This window comes from Haliotis rufescens, unplaced genomic scaffold, assembly GCF_023055435.1.
Source record: "Haliotis rufescens isolate VD_foot unplaced genomic scaffold, xgHalRufe1.0.p SCAF_4, whole genome shotgun sequence".
NCBI lineage: Eukaryota > Metazoa > Mollusca > Gastropoda > Lepetellida > Haliotidae > Haliotis > Haliotis rufescens.
The window spans coordinates 55,705,357-55,732,398 of record NW_025964112.1 but is presented as its reverse complement, the minus strand read 5'-3'; the positions used below and the strand labels follow the sequence as shown (position 1 = coordinate 55,732,398).

Below are 27,042 nucleotides of genomic sequence, written 5' to 3'. Positions count from 1 at the left end.
ATGACCTTGCATGATCTTTCCCTCATGAACTCGACTGCTCACTCCCTGAGGAAAGCAACATCATCCGCTGAAGTTGACAGCATGGGTGGGTGTTGGAGTTAGCCCTTTCAGATGGAGATGTTTCATGACAGTTCGGTAGCTTATGGAAAAGTTAAAACTACCATTATCCCGGAATCACTTCATTGTGTCCCGATTTGGTATAGCCTCAATGTATTTGTTGGTTTGTTGTTTTACGCCGCACTCAGCAATATTCCAACATGTGATGCAGATGAGTGAATGACAGCATGGCTCTAGCCCCAACCAGTGATACAAATGAGTGAATGACAGCATGGCTTTAGCCCCAACCAGTGATGCAAATGAGTGAATGACAGCATGGCTTTAGCCCCAACCAGAGATGCAAATGAGTGAATGACAGCATGGATTTAGGCCCCAACCAGTGATGCCAATGAGTGAATGACAGCATGGCTTTAGGCCCAACCAGTGATGCAAATGAGTGAATGACAGCATGGCTTTAGCCCCAACCAGTGAAACAAATGAGTGAATGACAGCATGGCTTTAGCCCCAACCAGTGATCTAAATGAGTGAAGGACAGCATGGCTTTAGCCCAAACCAGTGATGCAAATAAGTGAATGACAGCATGGCTTTAGCCCCAACCAGTGATGCAAATGGGTGAATGACAGCATGGCTTTAGCCCCAACCAGTGATGCAAATGAGTGAATGTCAGCATGGCTTTAGCCCCAACCAGTGATGCAAATGAGTGAATGACAGAATGGCTTTAGCCTCTACCAGTGATACAATGAGTGAATGACAGTATGGATTTAGCCTCTATCAGTGATACAATGAGTGAATGACAGCATGGCTTTAGCCCCAACCAGTGATGCAAATGGGTGAATGACAGCATGGCTTTAGCCCCCAACCAGTGATGCAAATGAGTGAATGACAGTATGGCTTTAGGCCCAACCAGTGATGCAAATAGAGAATGACAACATGGCATTAGCCCCAACCAGTGATGCAAATGAGTGAATGACAGCATGGCATTAGCCCCAACCAGTGATGCAAATGAGTGAATGACAGCATGGCTTTAGGCCCAGCCAGTGATGCAAATGAGTGAATGACAGCATTGCTTTAGGCCCAACCAGTGATGCAAATAGAGAATGACAACATGGCATTAGCCCCAACCAGTGATGCAAATGAGTGAATGTCAGTATGGCTTTAGCCCCAACCAGTGATGCAAATGAGTGAATGACAGCATGGCTTTAGCCCCAACCAGGGATGCAAATGAGTGAATGACAGCATGGCTTTAGGCCCAACCAGTGATGCAAATAGAGAATGACAACATGGCATTAGCCCCAACCAGTGATGCAAATGAGTGAATGTCAGTATGGCTTTAGCCCCAACCAGTGATGCAAATGAGTGAATGACAACATGGCATTAGCCCCAACCAGTGATGCAAATGAGTGAATGTCAGTATGGCATTAGCCCCAACCAGTGATGCAAATGAGTGAATGACAGTATGGCTTTAGCCCCAACCAGTGATGCAAATGAGTGAATGACAGTATGGCTTTAGCCCCAACCAGTGATGCAAATGAGTGAATGACAGTATGGCTTTAGCCCCAACCAGTGATGCAAATGAGTGAATGACAGAATGGCTTTAGCCTCTACCAGTGATACAATGAGTGAATGACAGTATGGATTTAGCCTCTATCAGTGATACAATGAGTGAATGACAGCATGGCTTTAGCCCCAACCAGTGATGCAAATGAGTGAATGACAGTATGGCTTTAGCCCCAACCAGTGATGCAAATGAGTGAATGACAGCATGGCATTAACCCCAACCAGTGATGCAAATGAGTGAATGTCAGTATGGCTTTAGGCCCAACCAGTGATGCAAATGAGTGAATGACAGCATGGCATTAGCTCCAACCAGTGATGCAAATGAGTGAATGACAGCATGGCTTTAGGCCCAACCAGTGATGCAAATGAGTGAATGACAGCATGGCTTTAGGTCCAACCAATGATGCAAATGAGTGAATGACAGCATTGCTTTAGCCCCAACCAGTGATGCAAATGAGTGAATGACAGCATGGCTTTAGCCCAAACCAGTGATGCAAATGAGTGATTGACAGCATGGCTTTAGCCCCAACCAGTGATGCAAATGGGTGAATGACAGCATGGCTTTAGCCCCAACCAGTGATGCAAATGAGTGAATGACAGCATTGCTTAAGCCTCAACCAGTGATGCAAATGAGTGAATGACAGTTTGGCTTTAGCCCCAATCAGTGATGCAAATGAGTGAATGACAGCATGGCTTTAGCCTCTACCAGTGATACAATGAGTGAATGACAGCATGGCTTTAGCCCCAACCAGTGATGCAAATGAGTGAATGACAGCATGGCTTTAGGTCCAACCAATGATGCAAATGAGTGAATGACAGCATTGCTTTAGCCCCAACCAGTGATGCAAATGAGTGAATGACAGCATGGCTTTAGCCCAAACCAGTGATGCAAATGAGTGATTGACAGCATGGCTTTAGCCCCAACCAGTGATGCAAATGAGTGAATGACAGCATGGCTTTAGCCCCAACCAGTGATGCAAATGAGTGAATGACAGCATTGCTTAAGCCTCAACCAGTGATGCAAATGAGTGAATGACAGTTTGGCTTTAGCCCCAATCAGTGATGCAAATGAGTGAATGACAGCATGGCTTTAGCCTCTACCAGTGATACAATGAGTGAATGACAGGATGCATTTAGCCTCTATCAGTGATACAATGAGTGAAAGACAGCATGGCTTTAGCCCCAACCAGTGATGCAAATGAGTGAATGACAGTATGGCTTTAGCCCCAACCAGTGATGCAAATGAGTGAATGACAGCATGGCTTTAGGCCCAACCAGTGATGCAAATGAGTGAATGACAGCCCCAACAGGGGACAGAACTAAAGGCAGCTTGCACAGAGACATTATTTAACAGTGAAGTTTGTTATCGGTGGAATATTGCCGACCGCTGCATAAACAATTTACCCACTCCATTGATAACGATTAAATTTACTTTTGAAAGTTCTCTCCCAAATGTGTGTATTAAGCCTTAGGATAGCCTTACGGAAAAGGCCTGGGCGAATGTTAAATCTATGTGTGAATTTATGCCTTTTGTCAGTCATGCTAACCCGTGAAGATCCGGGTAGAGAATAGATCTATAGCAACCCATGCTTGCCGTAAGAGATGAGTGACTATGGCTTGTCGTAATATCCGGATCGGATGGCCAGGCTCGCTGACTTGGTTTGTGCATGTCATCATATCCCAATTGTGTAGATCGATGCTCATGATATCAATCACTGGATTGTCTAGTCCAGACTCGATTATTTACAGACCGCCGTCATATAGCTAGAATAATGCTGAGTCCGGCGTTAAACAACAAAGAAAGAAAAGTATTCTGCTGCATGTGCGTCATGCCTTCGTCTCATGTTGTTGTAGTCGTGGTAGTATCAGCATCTTATTAATAATTCCTCTTACTCGGCATGTGTATGAAGTGACGCACTTCGGGTGTTAACTATACATTATCGCAGCGTGCTTTATTAGAGGAAGGTATAAATGGTGTTAATTGAAGACAGGTCATGTTGCGGGCAATCTCACGTTCCGTTATTCATGTCAAGCCTGGGAAAAGGCGTAACCTTCTGTTACCAGATTGATGTGGGCGGCGAGTAGTTTGCGCATGTAACACCCACGATACCTCCACCAACAACCTTGACATGCCAGCCTCCCCCAGACTAACATATAGTGTATGAAATGTTATATTACACAATTGACTTCTTGGCTCCACATTTTAATCAGCCAATTTTCCTGATGCTGATTTCATGTGGAATAGAGTTAGTGAGTGAGTATGGTTTTACGCCGCTTTTAGCAATATTTCAGCAATATCACGGCGGGGGACACCAGAAATGGGCTTCACACATTGTACCCATGTCGGGAATCGAACCCGGGTCTTCGGCGTAACGAGCGAACGCTTTAACCACTAGGCTACCTGACCGCGCCCAAGTGGAATAGAGGTATTCAGAGCTGGCTAGACTTGTTTTTGTATATATCTTAGATTGTTTTTTTGTGGTTTTTTTCATAAAATAAATAATTATTTTCCACACTCATGGGGCAGGACTAAGCCTTCCCCGTCACGGTGCTGCTGCCACACACATTCATGCCAAAATGCTTTCCTGGCTCTATTTAATAAACACGAATCATAGAGCTATAGAAATAACGCAAATGTACCTAGCCTATCCTAACTGACAATTTGATTAGCCTACAAATGTTTGTTTACAGGTAAGTTGATAAACAAGAAAATGGTCGTGTTGCCTTGCATGTCTGAAACGGCCAAAAGTCTGAGGTAATTAATTACCCGACACCCGTTCCGAGGTGGTGACCTCACACCGGCGCGTGCATTGTCACAGGTGCAAATGTACTAAGTTGGAGGTGGTCTCAAAATATTGCTGTTATTGTACTTTATTGAGATGTGCGTTGACGGGGATAGCAATTAAGATATGTTCTGCATCATATTTGCTTGGAAAATGATAGAATAGTTAAAAGCTATGAAACGGGTTGAGTATATTGGAAGGTTGGGGGCTTTGAATCAAGACGTTTTTGTTGTTCTCCAAAGGATTTCTTTACCTAGCATCTGACTCAGCTGATGACGTATCTGAATCTACACTATCACACAAAGGTATGATAACTGGTGAAACAAGGCTGGTAGCATTTTGGCGGTACTGACTTTCTATCTATGTCAAGAGAGCGATCTTCAGCACTTTGCCATACCTCTGGGGTGATTCCAGGAAAGGCTGTGTTGTGGTACCCTTTGACATGTGTGACTTTGAATGTTTCGTTATGTCTTGCCACAAACGCTTACAGTTAGCTCAGATAAGCACCATAGGGTTGAGCTAACAATACCTGACCGGGGTCGGAAAGACAAGGTGACCATGTTGTGCCGCCCGAATATCTGAATTGTGCTTTACTGGTTTCTTGTTAAGGCGAGTTGAACTTTTTTGCCTCCCACATCAAGCTGACACGCCGTGATGTAACTCAAACGTTGTTGGAAGCGGTGTTGAAACCAAAGTGATTCACTCAGATGGCCCAAGTGATGCAGGTCCAGTGCATGTGAATATGATCCAAGGGGTATCGGTTTATATCATTGAGGCTGAAAAGCCAACACACCAACAGACCACTTCATCTACCCTGTATGACGTCGTTGATGTCCACCCCACTTATATACACCACAGACCACTTCACCTACCCTCTATGACGTCGTTGATGTCCACCCCACTTATATACGCCACAGACCACTTCACCTACCCTGTATGACGTCATTGATGTCCTCCCCCCTTATATACACCACAGACCACTTCACATACCCTGTACGACGTCGTTGATGTCCACCCCCCTTATATACGCCACAGACCACTTCACCTACCCTGTAACCCGTCGTTGATGTCCACCCCACTTATATACACCACAGACCACTTCACCTACCCTGTAACGCGTCGTTGATGTCCACCCCACTTATATACGCCACAGACCACTTCACCTACCCTGTAACGCGTCGTTGATGTCCACCCCACTTATATACACCACAGACCACTTCACCTACCCTGTAACGCGTCGTTGATGTCCACCCCACTTATATACGCCACAGACCACTTCACCTACCCTGTACGACGTCGTTGATGTCCACCCCCCTTATATTTACCCCAGACCACTTCACCTACCCTGTACGACGTCGTTGATGTCCACCCCACTTATATACGCCACAGACCACTTCACCTACCCTGTACGACGTCGTTGATGTCCACCCCACTTATATACACCACAGACCACTTCACCTACCCTGTACGACGTCGTTGATGTCCACCCCCCTTATATTTACCCCAGACCACTTCACGTACCCTGTATGACGTCGTTGATGTCCACCCCACTTATATACACCGCAGACCACTTCACGTACCCTGTATGACGTCGTTGATGTCCACCCCACTTATATACACCGCAGACCACTTCACCTACCCTGTACCCGTCGTTGATGTCCAACCCACTTATATACACCGCAGACCACTTCACGTACCCTGTATGACGTCGTTGATGTCCAACCCACTTATATACGCCACAGACCACTTCACCTACCCTGTAACCCGTCGTTGATGTCCACCCCACTTATATACACCGCAGACCACTTCACGTACCCTGTATGACGTCGTTGATGTCCAACCCACTTATATACACCGCAGACCACTTCACCTACCCTGTATGACGTCGTTGATGTCCAACCCACTTATATACGCCACAGACCACTTCACCTACCCTGTAACCCGTCGTTGATGTCCACCCCACTTATATACACCGCAGACCACTTCACGTACCCTGTATGACGTCGTTGATGTCCAACCCACTTATATACACCGCAGACCACCTCACCTACCCTGTAACCCGTCGTTGATGTCCACCCCACTTATATACACCGCAGACCACTTCACGTACCCTGTATGACGTCGTTGATGTCCAACCCACTTATATACGCCACAGACCACCTCACCTACCCTGTAACCCGTCGTTGATGTCCACCCCCCTTATATACACCGCAGACCACTTCACCTACCCTGTATGACGTCATTGATGTCCACCCCACTTACATTCACCACATACCACTTCACCTACCCTGTACGACGTCATTGATGTCCACCCCACTTACATTCACCACAGATCACTTCACCTACCCCGTACGACGTCATTGATGTCCACCCCACTTATATTCACCACAGACCACTTCACGTACCCTGTACCCATCATTGATGTCCACCCTACTTGTATATTTTACAGGGATTATGTCAAATCAGGGAATATGAATAATCCCTTAAATGTTCAGGGAATATAGGTTATACCTGATTCACGCATGGAATATACATAATCCCTTACATTTAATAACAAGGTTTTCAGACATATTCACAGAAACTGCATTGTTGTTAGAAGAATTATTCTCTCAAGTATCAATACAGCAATGTTAATGAGTTTATGAATTCTAACTAAATATTTATTTGACAAAATAGTAACATATATAAGTCAATTTCACGAAGAGACCAAATTTCAAAGGAAGAAAACATGAAAATAATTGTTTTATTGATAAAGTTGACATGTAAACTGTATTTGATGAATCGACAAAAATGAAAACTCAATTAAGAATGTTATTATTAGTGTTGAATGGGAAATTTAGTTCGTCTGTTGCCTAAATGAAAATGTAAAATTATTTAAGACCAATTTAAAATTAAGACCTTCGTTGTTGCACATAGATATAAAAATGTCTGTTTTTGAAATTTAAATGTCATATGTTTGAGATAATTATGCATTTGTTTGATCAAGTCTACCACCTTCAGGGCCCAAGTAAAGCTTCAAAAGGTTTTATTGTTGTCATGTGGAGGACTTTTCCAAACTTGACGCATCAATGACAAAAATGATGTCCAATACAATTCCCAATTTTGACTTGTACCATATATTCCCGTGTTTATTTTCAGGTGAACAATTGACCTTCCTTTGGATGTGTTTGTGACGGATGCCCCAGGTGGTGCAGGATGCGCTCACCTATTCGCAAACACCTGGCACCATCACTATTTGATAGTGATTCATAAACACATGCTCATAATTATAGTCGGAATCGAACAATCGACTTGTTTGGGGCAGATATTTCAATAAATATGGAAATGGTTTTGTCGCTTTCATTATAAAATACTTGCTGTAATGACAAAAATGACCATATGTTGTCACAACAATAAATTTCTCTTATTTAGGAGACAGCGACGCCTATACTAACGTTGTTTTCATCATAGTGTTGGCTAATTATTGTTCCATCAACCAGGCTACAAACATTTGCATATGTTTTTTACAACCCTTTTCTAGTATATAAACAATGTTATATTGATACAAGAGAGATCTATTCTTCTAACAACCATGAATGAAGTAGTTTCCGAAAATATGTCTAAAAATCGATTTGTTAAATCGGGGAATATGTATAATACCTGAGAATTTTATGGATTATGTATATTCCCTGCGTGAATCATACATTATATACACCAAGGACCTCTTCACCTACACCGGGGGGCACGGGTGGCCCAGTCATCTAAGGCGCCGCAATTCGCTGCACAGAGTTGCGTCCCTTGGGCACGCCAGAAACCTATGGTTGTGGTTTCGAATCCCGATTCACCCCGATTATGTTTCTAAGTTGTCAGCACCATACCCGTGCTCGTGGTTTTCACCGAGAGGTAAACGTCTGAGACCTGCATCACTTCGGGCTTTCCTCCCACATTAAGCTGACACGCCGTGACATAACTGTAATACTGTTAAAAGCGGCGTTAAACCCAACTCACTCACTCACCTACACCGTCATTGATACACTTTCTTTCTATCACAATGTTTCACAATTCAGAGACAACCTATATGCATCAACGTTAGCCTGAAGCTCCTTCCATACATAATTAATCAGCAGTCATAATGCATGGACACAATGATCCAGCTATTCAATGTGACAAGTTACTGTAATGACCCGATCAGTGCGTGACGTTCGCGAGAATCAACACATCAATAGTTTTTTTGCAGCTCTATGTAAAAGACATCGACCAAAGCCAGACCAAACACGAAGAGTACAGAGCCCGTGGCAAAAATGTAAATAGTGTTGCCATAGCTGCACACAAATATTGATATACAAGTAATTTTTTCTTTGCTGTAATGTCTTTGGGTCTACAACCTGGTGCTGAAAGGTATGATGTGACGTGAAGTCAGGGGTAAGGGCACAGGGTGTGGACTTCGACATGATGATAGCAGTGGCTGTGCATGGACTGTGCGTATCTTGTTATTGTGATATCTTACATTGGGTGTCGTAGGGCATCAGCAGGTAACTTCTCGCATTTATCAGTAGTTTGTGATTGTTATGATAGTAGATGGTAATGTGACTGTTAACCTTCTAGCGCCCCACAGGCAGCTTGGGTTGTATACTCCCCAGGGAGTCGAGAAAGAAACTCGCATGCATGCCGATCCATTGACTGGGTAGGCTTTGAGAATGACATTTAGCATGGAAAAAAACGCACTACTACTACTACTACTACTACTACTACTGCTACTACTACTACTACTACTACTACTGCTACTACTACTACTACTACTACTACTACTACTACTACTACTACTACTTCTACTACTACTACTACTACGTGTTGGATAGTGTACATGATGTGTAATAATATAAGGCAAGAAAACTAAATTCGTGTTATTTGATTTTTACGTCACTTTCTCTTTTGGATAGGCACGTATCATTTATAGTGACAGTGTATATCCACGATAGGTTTCACTTCATTGCCAAAAGCCGTTATAATTCTCATTTCATTGTGTAGAGCCGTGATAGATTTCATTTCCTTGTATATATCCGCGATAGTTTTCCCTTCATTGTGTATATCGGCGATATTTTTCACTTCATTGTGTATATCCGCGATATTTTTCACTTCAATGTATATATCCGCGATAGTTTTCACTTCATTGTGTATATCGGCGATATTTTTCACTTCATTGTGTATATCCGCGATATTTTTCACTTCAATGTGTATATCCGCGATAGTTTTCACTTTATTGTGTGTATCCGCGATATTTTTCACTTCAATGTATATATCCGCGATATTTTTCACTTCATTGTGTATATCGACGATATTTTTCACTTCATTGTGTATATCCGCGATATTTTTCACTTCAACCGCGATAGTTTTAACTTCATTGTGTATATCGGCGATATTTTTCACTTCATTGTGTATATCTGTGATAGTTTTCACTTCATTGTGTATATCGGCGATATATTTCACTTCCTTGTGTACATCCGCGATAGTTTTCACTTTATTGCCAAAATCCATGATAAGTCTCATTTCATTGTGTAGAGCCGTGATAGATTTCACTTCTTTGTGTATATCCGCGATAGTTTTCGCTTCATTGCCAAAAGCCGTGATAATTCTTATTTCATTGTGTAGAGCCGTGATAGATTTCATAGCCATGTATATATCCGCGATAGTTATCCCTTCTTTGTTAAAATCCGCGATAGTTTTCCATTCATTGTGTAAATCGGCGATAGTTTTCACTTCATTATGTATGTCTGTGATAGTTTTCACTTCATTGCCAAAAGCCGTGATAATTCTCAATTCATTTTGTATATCCGCGATAGTTTTCCCCATATTGTTAAAATCCGCGATAGTTGTCTCTTCATTGTTAAAATCCGCGATAGTTGTCCCTTCATTGTTAAAATCCGCGATAATTTTCACTTCATTGTTAAAATCCGCGATAGTTTTTACTTCATTGTTAAAATCTGCGATTGTTTTCACGTCATTGTTAAAATCCGCGATAATTTCCCCTTTATTTTTAAAATCCGCGATATTTTTCTATTTATTGTGTATACCCGCGATAGTTTTCACTTCATTGTTAAAATCCGCGATAGTTTTCACTTCAATGTGTACATCCGCGATAGTTTTCACTTCAATGTGTACATCCGCGATAGTTTTCACTTCAATGTGTACATCCGCGATAGTTTTCACTTCAATGTGTACATCCGCGATAGTTTTCACTTCAATGTGTACATCCGCGATAGTTTTCACTTCAATGTGTACATCCGCGATCGTATTCACTTCAATGTGTACATCCGCGATAGTTTTCACTTCAATGTGTACATCCGCGATAGTTTTCACTTCAATGGGTAGAGCCGCGAAAGTCTTCGCTTCATTGTGTATATCGACGATAGTTTTCACTTTATTGCCAAAAGCCGTGATAATTCTCATTTCATTGTGTAGAGCCGTGTTAGATTTCACTACTTTGTGTATATCCGCGATAGTTTTCCCTTCATTGTTAAAATCCGCGATAGTTTTCACTTCATTGTTAAAATCCGCGATAGTTTTCACTTCAATGTGTATATTCGCGATAGTTTTCACTTCAATGTGTATATTCGCGATAGTTTTCACTTCAATGTGTACATCCGCGATAGTTTTCACTTCAATGTGTACATCCGCGATAGTTTTCACTTCAATGGGTAGAGCCGCGATAGTCTTCGCTTCATTGTGTATATCGACGATAGTTTTCACTTTATGCCAAAAGCCGTGATAATTCTCATTTCATTGTGTAGAGCCGTGATAGATTTCACTACTTTGTGTATATCCGCGATAGTTTTCCCTTCATTGTTAAAATCCGCGATAGTTTTCACTTCATTGTTAAAATCCGCGATAGTTTTCACTTCAATGTGTATATTCGCGATAGTTTTCACTTCAATGTGTATATTCGCGATAGTTTTCACTTCAATGTGTACATCCGCGATAGTTTTCACTTCAATGTGTACATCCGCGATAGTTTTCACTTCAATGGGTAGAGCCGCGATAGTCTTCGCTTCATTGTGTATATCGACGATAGTTTTCACTTTATGCCAAAAGCCGTGATAATTCTCATTTCATTGTGTAGAGCCGTGATAGATTTCACTACTTTGTGTATATCCGCGATAGTTTTCCCTTCATTGTTAAAATCCGCGATAGTTTTCCCTTCATTGTTAAAATCCGCGATAGTTTTCACTTCAATGTGTATATTCGTGATAGTTTCCCCTTTATTGTGTATAGCCGTGATAGTTTTCACATCAATGTGTATATCTGTGATAGTTTCACTTTATTATGTACAAATGTATAGCCGTCATAGTTTTCTCCTTATTGTGTATAGCCGTGCTAGTCTTCACATCAATGTGTATAACTGGGATAGTTTTCACTTTATTGTGTATAGCCGTGATAGTTTTCACATCAACGTACCCAGAATATTGCTGAGTGCAAACAAGGCGACTTAATCTTATCGGTCTTTGTTCATAACTTAACCCGCAAACGTGTCGGATTTTATTAACAAAATGTAGGAAAATATCATTATTGTCACCTCTAGTATTTCGGAGAGTTGAGGAAGTCGCACATACTCATCGCCGGCTTCATAACGCTGTTACAATCCAACATTTGTAAATTGTTATATAGAATTTTTCATCTATACCATGGTATATAGATTGTAATTAGTTAAATAATAGAAAAAAACGCCCCTCCCCCCCTTCCTCCATCATGACTTTCACCAAGCACCGCGTCGATAATGTAATGTTCAGCCTGTATCACCCTACTGGTGTCCGACAAGGATGTTTTCATGGATTATAACACCCCCCTTGTCAGTACACGATGTATATATTTTTATATCCTTCGCACAGTGGATACAGATGCACAAGCACTGTTCAGGGAACATATACACACGGACATGTGACAAATACACGCATCAGTGGGTGCTCCATATGTCTTCGCAAACACTGGTTATATTTGATCACGACAGCATTCTCTTGGCGGCTTCTGAAGTGTGTACCAGAATATCGAGCGGTTTAAGGTGTGTCTATACCTATTTGAATACCCGTAGCCGCGGAGATGTTGACATTTTGGGTGGATCTTGTATGAACAGAAACATTGTGAAGAATTAGTGTTTTAATAAGTGTCTTTTAAAGAAAACTTAAAGGGGCTGATGTGCCTAAAGGTAGAACAAAGTTCAATGAGATTCGTCAGTAAGGAAGTGAAATGTAGGTAGTGCAAACATTGTCGAAGGATTTGTGTGCTTTTAAACTGGCAAGGGTATCATGACTGCTGTATGGACATTTGAGTTAGTTTTAGATACATTTAAATTAAGTTACGTCATTGTGAAAAAACACAATGACATTTAAGACAAGTACAAGCTGTACTTAGAATAATTGCTACACGTAATTCCGAAGCTGTGATTGGGATACAGCAGGAGTCTATGGGTTATGAACTAAGTATCAAAGATTAAAAACGACCCGTGAAGATCCGGGGTAGAATAGGTCTTCAGCAACCCATACTTGCCGCAAAAGGCGACTTTGCTTGTCGTAAGAGGCGACTAACGGGATCGGGTGGTCAGGCTCGCTGACTTGGTTGATGCATGTCATCGATCCCAATTGCGTGGATCGATGCTCATAATGTCAATCACTTGATTGTCCGGTCCAGACTCGATTATTTACAGACCGTTGTCATATAGCTGGAATATTGCTGAGTGCGGCGGTAAACAACAAACAAATAAACAAACAAAACAAAAACCGACAAGTGTCAAAGTTCTTTAACCATATCATTCCCGAATGATTGGGTTACATACATGTAGGCCGAACCTTGATATTTATCCGTAAGTCAAACTTAATACAATTTGGCTGAACATTCATAAACCTAGAATATCCTAACCTTTGTATAGACATCTTGTGAAAAAATCTAGTTTTCAAATATTTATTGCTATTTACAAGCAGAAACGTTATTAATATTTCAGTATTCTTTTGTGTATTTAGTATCATTTTACTGATCCGCTTCGTCTTCCTGATACGATTTCTTTGACAAAATACCCGTTGTTTTCATTGGATTCTAATAACGTCACGTCTCTCCTGTTTCAATGTGAATATTTTTAGAATCCAAAACACGCCTCAGCCTTAAGGATACACTCTTTTTGTTATTTTCACAACGTCACTGGAATGAAAGGGTGGGAATGGTCTTAGAACTGATGCTATTCATCAGCTGGAGATGAGTTATGGGGCAAGCAAATAGTCGCATAAAGTCCTGGGTCTAAACCAACAGCAATGACAAGCATAGGTTTAGGTTAAGTGTTCACGGAGTCGGGGTAGACGGTTGCAGCGATCATCACGGGAGGGTGCAAGTGTGGTTTGAGCTGAGGAATTATACCCCATACATCGAAACTCACAAAACAAAGAGCGAGATCTAGCGGAAATTTTAAGGTGAGAACAAAGGGAATTAACTGATCAACTGATTTTTGCACGTTGTTTTGTCATACAGAGCCCTGGGAGAAAACGGTCCTTTGTCAAAGAAGTACCGCGGGATTTAAAAAAATAAGTGTAAAGAAATATAAGACAAAATAACTTATAAGGTCTTACGTACGTAAATATATTATTAACGCTCAGCTCTAAAGCAGATGTAAAGCTTTCAAAAGGTTACAGTAGTCATGTGGAGGACATGTCCAAATTTGACGCATCAGTGATAAAAACTGATGTCCGATGTAATTTCTTATTATAACGTCTCTTTCATGTGAACAATTGCCCTGCCTTTTCATGTGTTTGTGACGGGTGACACAGGTGGGCATTTTCGCGAACACCGAGTGTCGTCACCATTCGATAGTGACTCTTAAACACATGCTGATGATATAGTCGCAACGTACAATGGACTTTGTCGCTTTTACTTCAGAGTATTTCGAACTTAAGTATTATTTTGTATGTTAGGTTAATTTGACGTGCTGATGATGAAGGCAAGCTTCAGTAGATACACGATACAACATGAACTATGGCACAGACGTCATACACAAAGGTGGAAGGGAGACTTGTAATATGACTCCCTTCATCTTTGCCCCTTGGGAACAGTGCGTGAAGAAAATATTACAACTCGTAGAACATGATTACATTGTTTCAGATTTTATTTTTTTGTACTCAAATTCGATAAACTGCGACTTTGTGACCAATCATCAGTTTCTGAAAGTGGGACTCTCGATCTTGTGGCCATAGTCGATTTAGGAGATAAACTAAATGTGTTTTGAAATTTGATGTAGTCCCACTGTAGAGTAGATACCTCTTATTTTAATTTGCAACCGAGCGCTTTAGCGCTTCAAAGTTACGGCCTAGAATATCATATCGTCGCCCAAAACATACGATCAAACTACCGTATTTCCTATTTTAGACGCTAGACCGTCTATTAATTTCGCGAGAGCCGTTGACCCGGCGTATTAGAGACCTGGCTTGTATTAGAGACCCAACGTGTAATATAAGAAATATCGATACGTTTTACAATTCCTATAGCTGATCGATCGGCGGCCATTTTTTGTGTGAATCAATATGTAGGCTATCGATGTATACATGCGCACGTTTTTTTGTGTGTGAAAAGGCTTAATATATATTAAAAAAGGGGTTTCCGTAGCAAAAAGGAAACCTCTTTTTAACCAATCAGAATCAAGCATTCTTCAATGTCATGGTAGAATTCGTTCTAGACGTTGAATTAGTGTCTTTTGTGGAACTCAGAAGTTGGGTCGGTGTATGCAGGTTAATCGGCAGCTGTTACATTTAAATGCTTCAAACGGGTTCGTTAGTAGACAACTGCAGTGATGTTTGAATTCCTTGACTCAAAGTAATCCTTGGTGATTCCAGGCCCCCACAGCCTCTGCTGGTCGTAACAGGCGACTTCGTGTATCGGGTGGTGACTTTGTGTGTCAGCGTAACCTGTCGGCGTAGATCGTTCACTGGATTGTCTGGTCCTGACTCGATTATTTACAGGCCGTCGTCATATAGCTGGAATATTGCTGAATGGGACGTTAAGTAGCAAACACATACACACACTCAACCTTGGTGGGGGGACCTGTCAGTTGACCAGGGCCTAGGCTCCCTTTGAAAAAACATGCTTTTCATGTCAACTCTGCTAGTCAAATTAAAATAATATGTCTTGTAGGATAGAATTTGTACATTTGGATTGGTAAGTGTGGATATAGGTACAATGTGTCGTGTTACTTTGACAACTCACATCGAATGTTGTAAGCATAATATAGAAAAACATGTACACATGTAAACTTGTATTTCGAATCGGACTAAAGAAGAATCTAGTGTGGGGTGTTTTTCACATTAGAATTAAAAAATAACCAACAAGCCACAATGAGATACGGATTATCCCTCCCGAGTGAATTGTGTTAATCCCGGGCCTTTGGCGAGGGACTTACAGCGTTCATTCACAAGGGACAGATAATCCGTCTGTCTGAATTGCAAGCAGGTTATTCTACATATTACTGGTTGACATTTTAAGAGAGAAAATGAGGTAATGTAATCAATTTGTGATGTCATGAACAATGGATGACGTCATATAGTATTTCGTCACCAGTAAAGCACCGTGCCTTCAGATAGCTTCAACTTACCAACTTACTTCAACTGGAGAATCTTTAAAACACGTGCAAATATTGAAGCGTTATGACACACGGTCATTCTACCCTTATGGGTAATATAGGACATATTATACCCTGGGTAATCGAGGATGGATAATATCGTATACTACTCTTTTTCTAAATTGTCAGCTTTGTGCACGTGTGATAAAGTGATAAGATAATTAATGGCCATAGAACTAAGACAACACCTGTGTCTTTGAAATGTATGATGTTCAGCTATCAGATGTCATGTGGACGTATAAAATCCACACCTGAAGGACGGGGTCGTCACAAGAACACTGAATGAACTTTGAACAACATTTAAGTTACATCACGCCGTGTCCCTCACGTAAGAATCCAATATAACGCTGGTCGTTTTCATCGTGGTGAAATCTACAAGCAAGGGAATAGTTCAGCTTCTGTCATTATGATGTCATTATTTGGCTAATCTGAGATTCTCGAAGCCAGATCCAGCGACGCAGGACGACATACTAACATCTTACCTCCGTGGGGATTCCAGGTTTGGGTAGATCCCGAGTACCCCATAATTATAAACGGCGGTGGGGTCCCCTAGTGGTTTAAGTGTTCGCTCGTCACACCGAAGACCCGGGTTCGGTGTACCACATGGATGAAACCCCTTTTGTGGTGTACCCCGCCGTGATTTAGCTGGAATATTGCTAAAAGCGGCGTAAAACCATTCTAACTTACTCACTCACTCACTCACTCACTCACTCATTCATGATAATAGACTAAAATGAGGACCAGGTGGATACTGTGTGTGACTGCATGGTTGAGTGTCGTCGTGTTCTGATGCTGGGGACAGTTGCTCATACCTCTCTTGTTAGTATTATCCATTGACTTGTCTGATCGGGTTCGATTATAAATTCTTAGATTCATAAGTTAATAATCTTCAGGGGGCACATGTAGACCAGTCGTCTAAAGCTCTGCAATGCCCTGTGCAGAGTTGCGTCCCTTGGGCACGCCAGAAACCTATTATTGTGGGTTCGATTATGTTTCTAGGTTTGTCAGCACCATACCCGTGCTCGTGGGTTTCACTAAAGTGTTAAACGTCAGGGAGCTGTATCACTTCGGGTTTTCCCCCCACTTCAAACTGACACGACCCGTGAAGATCCGGGGTAGAATAGATCTTTAGAAACCCATGCTTGCTGTAAAAGGGCGACTATGCTTGTCGTAAGAGGCGACTAACGGGATCGGGTGGTCAGGCCCGCTGACTTGGTTGATGCATGTCATCGTATCCCAATTACGTGGATCGATGCTCATGATGTCAATCACTGCATTGTCTGGTCCAGACTCGATTATTTACAGACCGCCGTCATATAGCTGGAATATTGCTGAGTGTGGCGTTAAACAACAAACACACCTTAAACTCAAACTGACACGCCGTGAAATAAACGAAACATTGTTAAAAGCGGCGTAAAACCCATCTCACTCACTGTGTTCACCAATAAAACGTATTGATGGTACATAGTGTTCAGTTTCCCATATTAAATGCTGAAAGAAGTTTTCTCTTCTTGGCATCAGGATAACTTCGTCCTTACGACAATATCACAATACAGTTTACCTCTGCAACGGAGTACATATTAGCGATATCGTATTAGCTGAGTTTAGTAGTGCATGTCTAAAAAATCCTATATACAATATATTTTTGTCCAAACAAAATTAACTCGTTTAACTTCACTATATCGATCAATGGATATATGTTGTCACATAATCGAATATTGGCAAATAATTTAATCCCTAAATTATTTTTCTCAAAATGTCATATACGATCTGTTATTTAGGCACTGTATCCAAACATTAATCGTGAGAGGACTATCCTGAACGCCAGGGCTACCGACATGGTTAACGTATTTGCTTATTCCTTAATCTCTCTGAAACGATAGTCTAATATTTATATATTCAGTGTTGCAATTAACACGTCTATATACAACACAGAACATTTATACATAAATCAATAGACACGACGCAAACATGACATTCAACCATTTGTAACAATTTCTTCCTTCCCACGATCGAACCCGCCATCACTACCACCTTGCTTCATCCTGGTGTGTTCTCTGTGTTTTTATTATTAAACACACAACGAGATCTATACCACACCGAGACATACACAAGGCAAGTTTCCCATTGGTAATTATCATCCAACCATCTTTTCATGGCTTGTTGTTCAAATTCGTAACTTAGGATCCTGTCTGCTGAGTGGATCACCACTGTGCAGCTGTATACATAGGGAACGTCATGTTTACATGCCGCATATTTGTAAGAATATCATGTGCAACCTGTGACTCACCGGATTCATAGTCATAAACAACAACCATGACTGTATTCTGTGCACGATACGCCAATAGAACGGTGCACCATTCACCTATATCGTGTACAGCTTAAGTAATACTCTGGCAACAGACTCGAGCAGTCTCCATTCTTTTTTTTATGATAAAAAGTTAATAATGGTTCCATTCTTTTTAATGATAAAAAGTTAATAATGCCTCACATGAGATTAAATCAACAAACAAAGAAAACCTATAATACAGTCTCCATTCGGTTTTTTAATTAGAAGTAAATAATGCCTCACATGACTTTAAATAAACAAACAAAGAAAACCTATATTACAGTCTCCGTTCTTTTTTTAAATTAGAAGTAAATAATGCCTCACATGAGATTAAATCAACAAACAAAGAAAAGCTATAATACAGTCTCCATTCTTTTTTTTGATTTGAAGTAAATAATGACTCACATGACATTAAATCAACAAACAAAGAAAACCTATATTACAGTCTCCGTTCTTTTTTTATAATTGAAAAAGTAAATGATGTCTCACATGAGATTAAATCAACAAACAAAGAAAACCTATATTACAGTCTCCGTTCTTTTTTTATAATTGAAAAAGTAAATGATGTCTCACATGAGATTAAATCAACAAACAAAGAAAACCTATAATACAGTCTCCGTTCTTTTTTTATAATTGAAAAAGTAAATGATGTCTCACATGAGATTAAATCAACAAACAAAGAAAACCTATATTACAGTCTCCGTTCTTTTTTTATAATTGAAAAAGTAAATGATGTCTCACATGAGATTAAATCAACAAACAAAGAAAACCTATATTACAGTCTCCGTTCTTTTTTTATAATTGAAAAAGTAAATGATGTCTCACATGAGATTAAATCAACAAACAAAGAAAACCTATAATACAGTCTCCGTTCTTTTTTTATAATTGAAAAAGTAAATGATGTCTCACATGACATTAAATTAACTAAGTATTTCAAAACATTTCAGCATACATGTCTACTTTCAACTAATCAGACATTATATCCGAAAACTGCAATTATTAAGTAAACAGTTATAAGTCGGAAAAATGAACTTTGTAGAAAATGAGTCCAAATGTTTCAAGCCATGTATCTCTGAAATACGTGTAAACTGACGATTGTGAAATGTATTTTTGTGTTTCTAAGACAATGTAGTTTTAAAATATAATGAGAAGTCAAAATGTGAATTTTCACCCATAAAGTTCCTTATCTCACGTTTGGTCACATGATATTGAATACTTCTTTTGAAAAACATTTGAGGGTAATTATCAATAATGACCTATGTACCAATTGCCTGGAGGAAACTGGGCCACGGATTGGATTACTACCACGCCAGGACACACCGATGTCCCCAAGCGTCCACAGTCTGGGGCGGATGATTAGATCGGAGAATTAATGATGTCTCAGTTATAGAATATCTCATGGCTGACTGTACAGTGTCTCTTTTTTTTGACAAATCCACGAATATTTTCGATATTTCTTTATTTTATATTGATAGAGTTTGGGTAGATTAGTGGCTAAAGCGTTTGCTCGTGACGCCGAAGAGCCAGGTTCGGTTCCCCACTTGGATACATTGAGTGATGATCCTTCTTTGTGTCCCCAGCCGTTGTATTTCTGTGATGTTTTTAAAAGCAGCGTAAATACCCACACGCCCCACACACATACACACACACACACATACATCTCCCCTTACACATACATGTCAACTCAACCAAATCCCAGCATCCACTCTATCGCCCACCGACACCCACCGCCTCACCCATCCCCACCTCCTGACATCCACCGCCTCACCCCCATCCACATCTGACACCTACCGCCTCACCCCCATCCACACCTGACACCCACCGTCTCATCGCCCCCCCCCCCCCCCCCCCCACACACACACCTGACACCCACCGCCTCACACCCATCAACATTTGTCACCCATCCTATAGCCCACCAAAACCCACCGCCTCACACCCATCAACATTTGTCACCCATCCTATAGCCCACCAAAACCCACCGCCTCACACCCATCAACATTTGTCACCCATCCTATAGCCCACCAAAACCCACCGCCTCACACCCATCCACACCTGACACCCACCGCCTCACACCCATCAACACCTGTCACCCACCCTATCGCCCACCGACACCCACCGCCTCACACCCATCAACACCTGACACCCACCCTATCGCCCACCGACTTCCACCGCCTCACACCCATCCACACCTGACACCCACCGCCTCACACCCATCAACACCTGTCACCCACCCTATCGCCCACCGACACCCACCGCCTCACACCCATCAACACCTGACACCCACCCTATCGCCCACCGACACCCACCGCCTCACAGCCATCCACACCTGTCACCCACCCTATCGCCCACCGACACCCACCGCCTCATACCCATCCACACCTGTCACCCACCCTATCATCCACCGACAACCACCGCCTCACACCCATCCACACCTGTCACCCACCCTATCGCCCACCGACACCCACCGCCTCACACCCATCAACACCTGACACCCACCCTATCGCCCACCGACTTCCACCGCCTCACACCCATCCACACCTGACACCCACCGCCTCACACCCATCAACACCTGTCACCCACCCTATCGCCCACCGACACCCACCGCCTCACACCCATCAACACCTGACACCCACCCTATCGCCCACCGACACCCACCGCCTCACAGCCATCCACACCTGTCACCCACCCTATCGCCCACCGACACCCACCGCCTCACACCCATCCACACCTGTCACCCACCCTATCGCCCACCGACACCCACCGCCTCATACCCATCCACACCTGTCACCCACCCTATCATCCACCGACAACCACCGCCTGACACCCATCCACACCTGTCACCCACCCTATCATCCACCGACATCCACCGCCTCACACCCATCAACACCTGACACCCACCCTATCGTCCACCGACATCCACCGCCTCACACCCATCCACACCTGTCACCCACCCTATCGCCCACCGACACCCACCGCCTCACACCCATCAACACCTATCACCCACCCTATCGCCCACCGACATCCACCGCCTCACACCCATCAACACCTATCACCCACCCTATCGCCCACCGACATCCACCACCTCACACCCATCAACACCCGTCAGCCACCCTATCGCCCACCGACATCCACCACCTCACACCCATCAACACCTGTCACCCACCCTATCGCCCACCGACACCCACCACCTCACACCCATCAACACCTGTCACCCACCCTATCGCCCACCGACATCCACCGCCTCACACCCATCAACACCTGTCACCCACCCTATCGCCCACCGACATCCACCACCTCACACCCATCAACACCTGTCACCCACCCTATCGCCCACCGACATCCACCACCTCACACCCATCAACACCTGTCACCCACCCTATCGCCCACCGACACCCACCGCCTCACACCCATCAACACCTGTCACCCACCCTATCGCCCACCGACATCCACCACCTCACACCCATCAACACCCGTCAGCCACCCTATCGCCCACCGACACCCACCGCCTCACACCCATCCACACCTGTCACCCACCCTATCGCCCACCGACAACCACCGCCTCACACCCATCAACACCTGTCACCAACCCACCAACCCTAACGCAATCGATTTGATTCTGCGTGACACATATTAGCCGAGTGAACCATACTTTTATGAAACTGTTTGTAATCTGTATGTAACTTCAATCTGTATTGACAGGGTGACGAGATAGCGATCTTTCAACATTCCCAGGATCAAATAAGCATTGATCGCTACCATGTCTCACTCAGAGCCTATATCCATTGGAAACACGTTTTTAGGGATCCTTTTTAATAAACATTCAGCTCGTAACAGTATTTAGACAGTGTTTACAGGTATTATAACGGATAGAATTATACCTGCCATTGTGTCCCCACCCGTCTCTTGGAAACACCTGCACGCAGAGCTTAAACACATAGGCGAGTATGTTATTACTTTACACTGCGCTTCAATAACGTACAGCCAAGCCCCTCTATGTAAACCTGAGGCTGGTCTACTTCAATAGAGCCGAGAGGCTACGACATGGCCTGGGGATAGGAAGGTTTCACGTCATATAGGCAATATAAAGGACATTCATTCTAGGGCGACGTTGGACAGATATAGAATATTTCCCCGCTATGGATCATCACGGACAGTGACCATACCTGAACCATCTTGAAATACACGCCAGGGCTCATCTATATTTATGCAAATTCCATTTTTGACTTCTTGTTTATCTGTTTCTTTGTGAATATACACTGAAAACCCTTTTTCCAGCGAAATGGGTAAAACTATTTCAGGAGAAATAAAAGCGTCTTTTCTACAAATAAGACTTAATAGTGTACAGTTGCATGCTGCAGTAGAATGTAGTGTTAACCGTGTACAGTAGAATGTAGTGTTAATAGTGTACAGTAGAATGTAGTGTAAATAGTGTACAGTAGAATGTAGTGTTAATGGTGTACAGTAGAATGTAGTGTTAATGATGTAAGTAGAATGTAGTGTTAATCGTGTACAGCAGAATGTAGTGTTAATAGTGTACAGTAGAATGTAGTGTAAATAGTGTACAGTAGAATGTAGTGTTAATAGTGTACAGCAGAATGTAGTGTTAATAGTGTACAGTAGAATGTAGTGTTAATCGTGTACAGCAGAATGTAGTGTTAATAGTCTACAGAAGAATGTAGTGTTAATAGTCTACAGTAGAATGTAGTGTTAGGCCACCCAAACCACAAATTGAAAATGAATAGTGACTATGTTTCTCATTTCCAAGCTGTTTTAAAATATGGAAGAAAATACAATTTCAAACTCCAAACCTGCACTTTGTCTGTTGTTCAGTAAAGGCGTACACAGTCTGATCGTTATTGGGATAATTGGAGATAAGAAACACATACAATAACACGGGGGAGGTGAAATAGGGTTTAACGTCGCGTCCAAGGTTATTGTACTTTAACAACGGCGTGCATGCACCTTTGTGTGGCTGCTTGTACTAGTCCGGACTAATGCCGACTTTATAGTGCTCGCCCACTGAGATACAATGCCGCAGTTTAACATGAACACCCCATTCAGACACAGTATACTGACTCCGAGCCGATCAGTCCTTGTTTTCGACCCTTAATGCCGAGTGCCAGACAGGGTAACAACAAATGCCATCTTTTAACGTCTTTTGGTATGACGCGTCCGGGGATCGAACCCCGGACCTTTCCATCTCCGGTCGGACGCTCTACCACTAGACCACGGAGGTGGTCCACAATAACACAGACGGTCTTAGTCAATTTCATAAACAAATATACAAATTCATGGATACCTGGACATGTTATTGGAAGCATTCCAGTATTCGTGTGTGATTAAATATTACTGCGTTAGTAAGTTGGGTTTAACGCCGATTTAAAGTGTATTCAGATTCTGTCACCTCATCTGCAAGAGGGCAGAACGGCCAAATCGACATAGTTCGTAGACGTTTATTGCCAGCATGAAAATAGTGCTGAATGGGGTTTAAAATCTTTTTTAAACCGAGAATCGGATCAGCAGATCCTGGCAACCAAGGGACGCAACTCTGCAGATGTCTTTGCGTTTGTCAGATGACTCAGTGACTCAGACAGTACATACTTTGTTAAATCAGTTGCTCAACACAATCCAAAGGTTGTCTATCACTATATGGTTAAAACACTACCGATGTGACTTTGTAACTCACTCACTCACTCACTCACTCACTCACTCACTCACTCACTCATTGCATTGATGTTTTTCAGAGATGACGTCATCATGGATGACCTGCCTGGTGGTATTAGCTGGTGTAGGAGTCATCACTGCACAAGGTACGTGCTTATAGTTCCTGTCTGGTGGTGCTAACTTGGGTAGGATTCATCACTCCACAAGGCACGTGCTCATATCACCTGTGGCGGGTGATACCACACGGGTGGCCCAGTCGTCTAAGGCGCCGCGATTCGCTGTGAAGAGATGGGTCCCCTGGGCACGCCAGAAACCTATGACTGTGGGTTCGAATCCTCGTTCGCCCCGATTATGTTTCTAGGTTTGTCAGCACCATACCCGTGCTCGTGGGTTTCACCGAAGTGGTAAACGTCAGAGACCTGCATCACTTCGGGCTTTCCTCCCACATTAAGCTGACACGCCGTGATATAACTGGAAGAATGTTAAAAACGGCGTTTAACCCAACTCACTCACTCACTCATGTTGATGATTTCTGTATTCTAGATATGCGATTATGTTTTAAAATGAGCCATTTAAAACATTTTGAAACATATAGAATAAACGATTCATATTTCTTCACGATCCACGCGTTCAACAAAGACTAATACTTTTTAGAACAGTTTAAATGAATAAGGGTAGTTATGGGTAGATCGCAGGGTTCCGGGTGATATATCAGGCTATGAAATGCCAAGGCTGCATGATACTTTAGGATATGTAACGAAATGACATTTTCGTAAATCTATGAATTTCTTTTGGATTATATTTCTTGAATGACTGTAAGTTTATTGTTGGTACCCGACACCTACGTTTGCAAGTTTCGTTCACAATCCATTTCTAATTTTAGAGTTCACATTTGTGAATGATGTGACCATTAAGGTACGTGAGGGCCAGGATGTACCCCTGGTTCTCCAGGTCACACGGAGTGGCGCTGTGACGGAGAGTGCCACGGTCACCCTCATCGCACTGGAGTTTACAGACAACTACAGCGAACAATGGCGGCTACCCGTGGAGTTTCGCGTGGACGAGGCCACCCGTTCACTTCCGCTTGGAACACTCGACGATCAAGTAAGTTGTCCTTCGTCTTTCTCTCACCCTACTTCTTCTACTCCAACTGTTCTATGGCCATAAGCAACCCATGCATATCTCTTCCGTTGATGATCCGGATTTGAATTGGTCCTCAACAACCCATGGTTCTCCCCCCTGTATGAATACATCCATGTTTCTGGCTGTTGGTGTGGATGTAAGAGATAGTTGTATGTTTACATCCATGTTTCTGGTTGTTGGTGTGGTTGTAAGAGATGCTTGTATGTTTACATCCATGTTTCTGGTTGTTGGTGTGGTTGTAAGAGATGCTTGTATGTTTACATCCATGTATCTGGTTGTTGGTGTGGTTGTAAGAGATAGTTGTATGTTTACATCCATGTTTCTGGTTGTTGGTGTGGTTGTAAGATATGCTTGTATGTATACATATGCATGTGGTTGTTAGGGTGGTTGTAAGAAATGTGTATATGTGTGCGCACATCCCAATTAACCGGAAGTACATTTTTCAGATCCAGGAACCAGACAGACTATACGTATTTGAGCTCACAGCGCCATCTGCAGGCTACGCAATCGGTGCCAAACAACGAGTGTATGTGTCCTACGTGGACAATGACGGTGGGTGAAAAACCGGAGTGGCGACTTACTCTGCCGTTAGGCGTGCAATTGAGGTCAGGTCATAGTCTTGCATGTTTAGGTATATCAGAAAGTCGTGGAAACATTTCAACATCCCCATGATATTTTTATGTAGACGAAACGAGTTCAGGACGCTTATCTTTATAAACGTACGACGCTCGTCGCGTTTACATAACAATATTTGCAATGCACTGGACACACAAAAAGCAATCGTAGCGCTTCGACAATCGCTAAGGTCGGTTCGTGTAACGGTGCTCTGGGCCCTGTCCAACAAATAGACGTTAGGTGTACGACTGCCGTAAGGTTACGTTGAAGTACAGCCCGAATCGTTTTGTGGAATGAGTTGTATTAGAACGTATTAAGCCCCTTCCTTCCATTGCTCGCCAGATTTCAATTATGCACGAGTTGAGGTGAGGTGAAATGGGGTTCAAGGTCATCGTACTTATACAGCGATGTGCATATACGCGCGCGTGCGTGCGTGCTTACGTGCGTGTGCATCAAGTTTTAATATCATTATTGTATATTGTATATTTATATCGGGCTAAAATGGCTGGATTGAGGTTTTAATGTCGCGTTCAAGATTGTTTTACTTCTATAGCGACATACACGAATGTGTGTGTGAGTGTGTCTGCTTGTACTAGTACGGACTAATGAGGTTTCATAGTGCAAGCCCACTGAGATACCATGCCGCAGTTTTAACATGAATACCCCACTCAGACAGAGTGTGTTTACTTCAAGCAGGCTCTATCCCCTTAATGCCCAGCGCCAGGCATGGAAACAAAAACTACAATCTTTTAACGTCTTTTGGTATGACGATCATGGGATCGAACCCGGACCCTCCGCATTATGTATGAGAAACATCTTTATCTGACTATGTTTGATTAATCATGCTATGTCCTCTGTGCGTGTAGGTCCTGCACTATTCAACTGTAACGCCGGAGACATCTGCCAGAACGGCGCCTCCTGCGAGTCTACGACCGGACAGTGTAACTGCCAAGGAACGTCTATGCCAACTGCATTCAGAGATTGTCGTCTAGATATAAGTGAGTGTATCTCTGTACGAGATGCGGTAGGGCTTCCTTTGAAGCATTTTATTTAATCATATTAAACGTCAACGCCAGAGAATAACCAGTCTCGATTATATGCCGAAACGGACTTAATACGGCGTAAAAGGCACATTGGTGAATTAGCAAATGATATGAATGGATCACTGAAATTCTGTGACGACACCGGGTGTTCGCGAAAAGGGTGAGCATGTTCTGATCTAAACCACCTACGGGTAGTAATGTGATGGTGCTTGTCCCCTGGGTCGTGTG

At 42.7% G+C, this 27,042-nt stretch overlaps 1 protein-coding gene across 2 annotated transcripts in view; it reads left to right on the top strand.

Moving 5' to 3' along the window:
- Positions 1-8,803: 8,803 nt before the first annotated feature.
- LOC124115548 overlaps positions 8,804-27,042 on the top strand; it is a 33,070-nt gene continuing 14,831 nt past the window's right edge. The window contains exons 1-5 of one of the 2 annotated variants that reach the window (XM_048382449.1): positions 8,804-8,908; positions 24,094-24,159; positions 24,897-25,117; positions 25,603-25,708; positions 26,638-26,769. In XM_048382449.1, the coding sequence (XP_048238406.1) occupies positions 8,848-8,908; positions 24,094-24,159; positions 24,897-25,117; positions 25,603-25,708; positions 26,638-26,769 (586 nt within the window). In that variant the 5' untranslated portion in view covers positions 8,804-8,847. Of the gene's footprint in view, positions 8,909-13,668; positions 13,826-24,093; positions 24,160-24,896; positions 25,118-25,602; positions 25,709-26,637; positions 26,770-27,042 lie in introns of those variants that run through there. The other variant, XM_048382450.1, reaches the window with a different exon arrangement.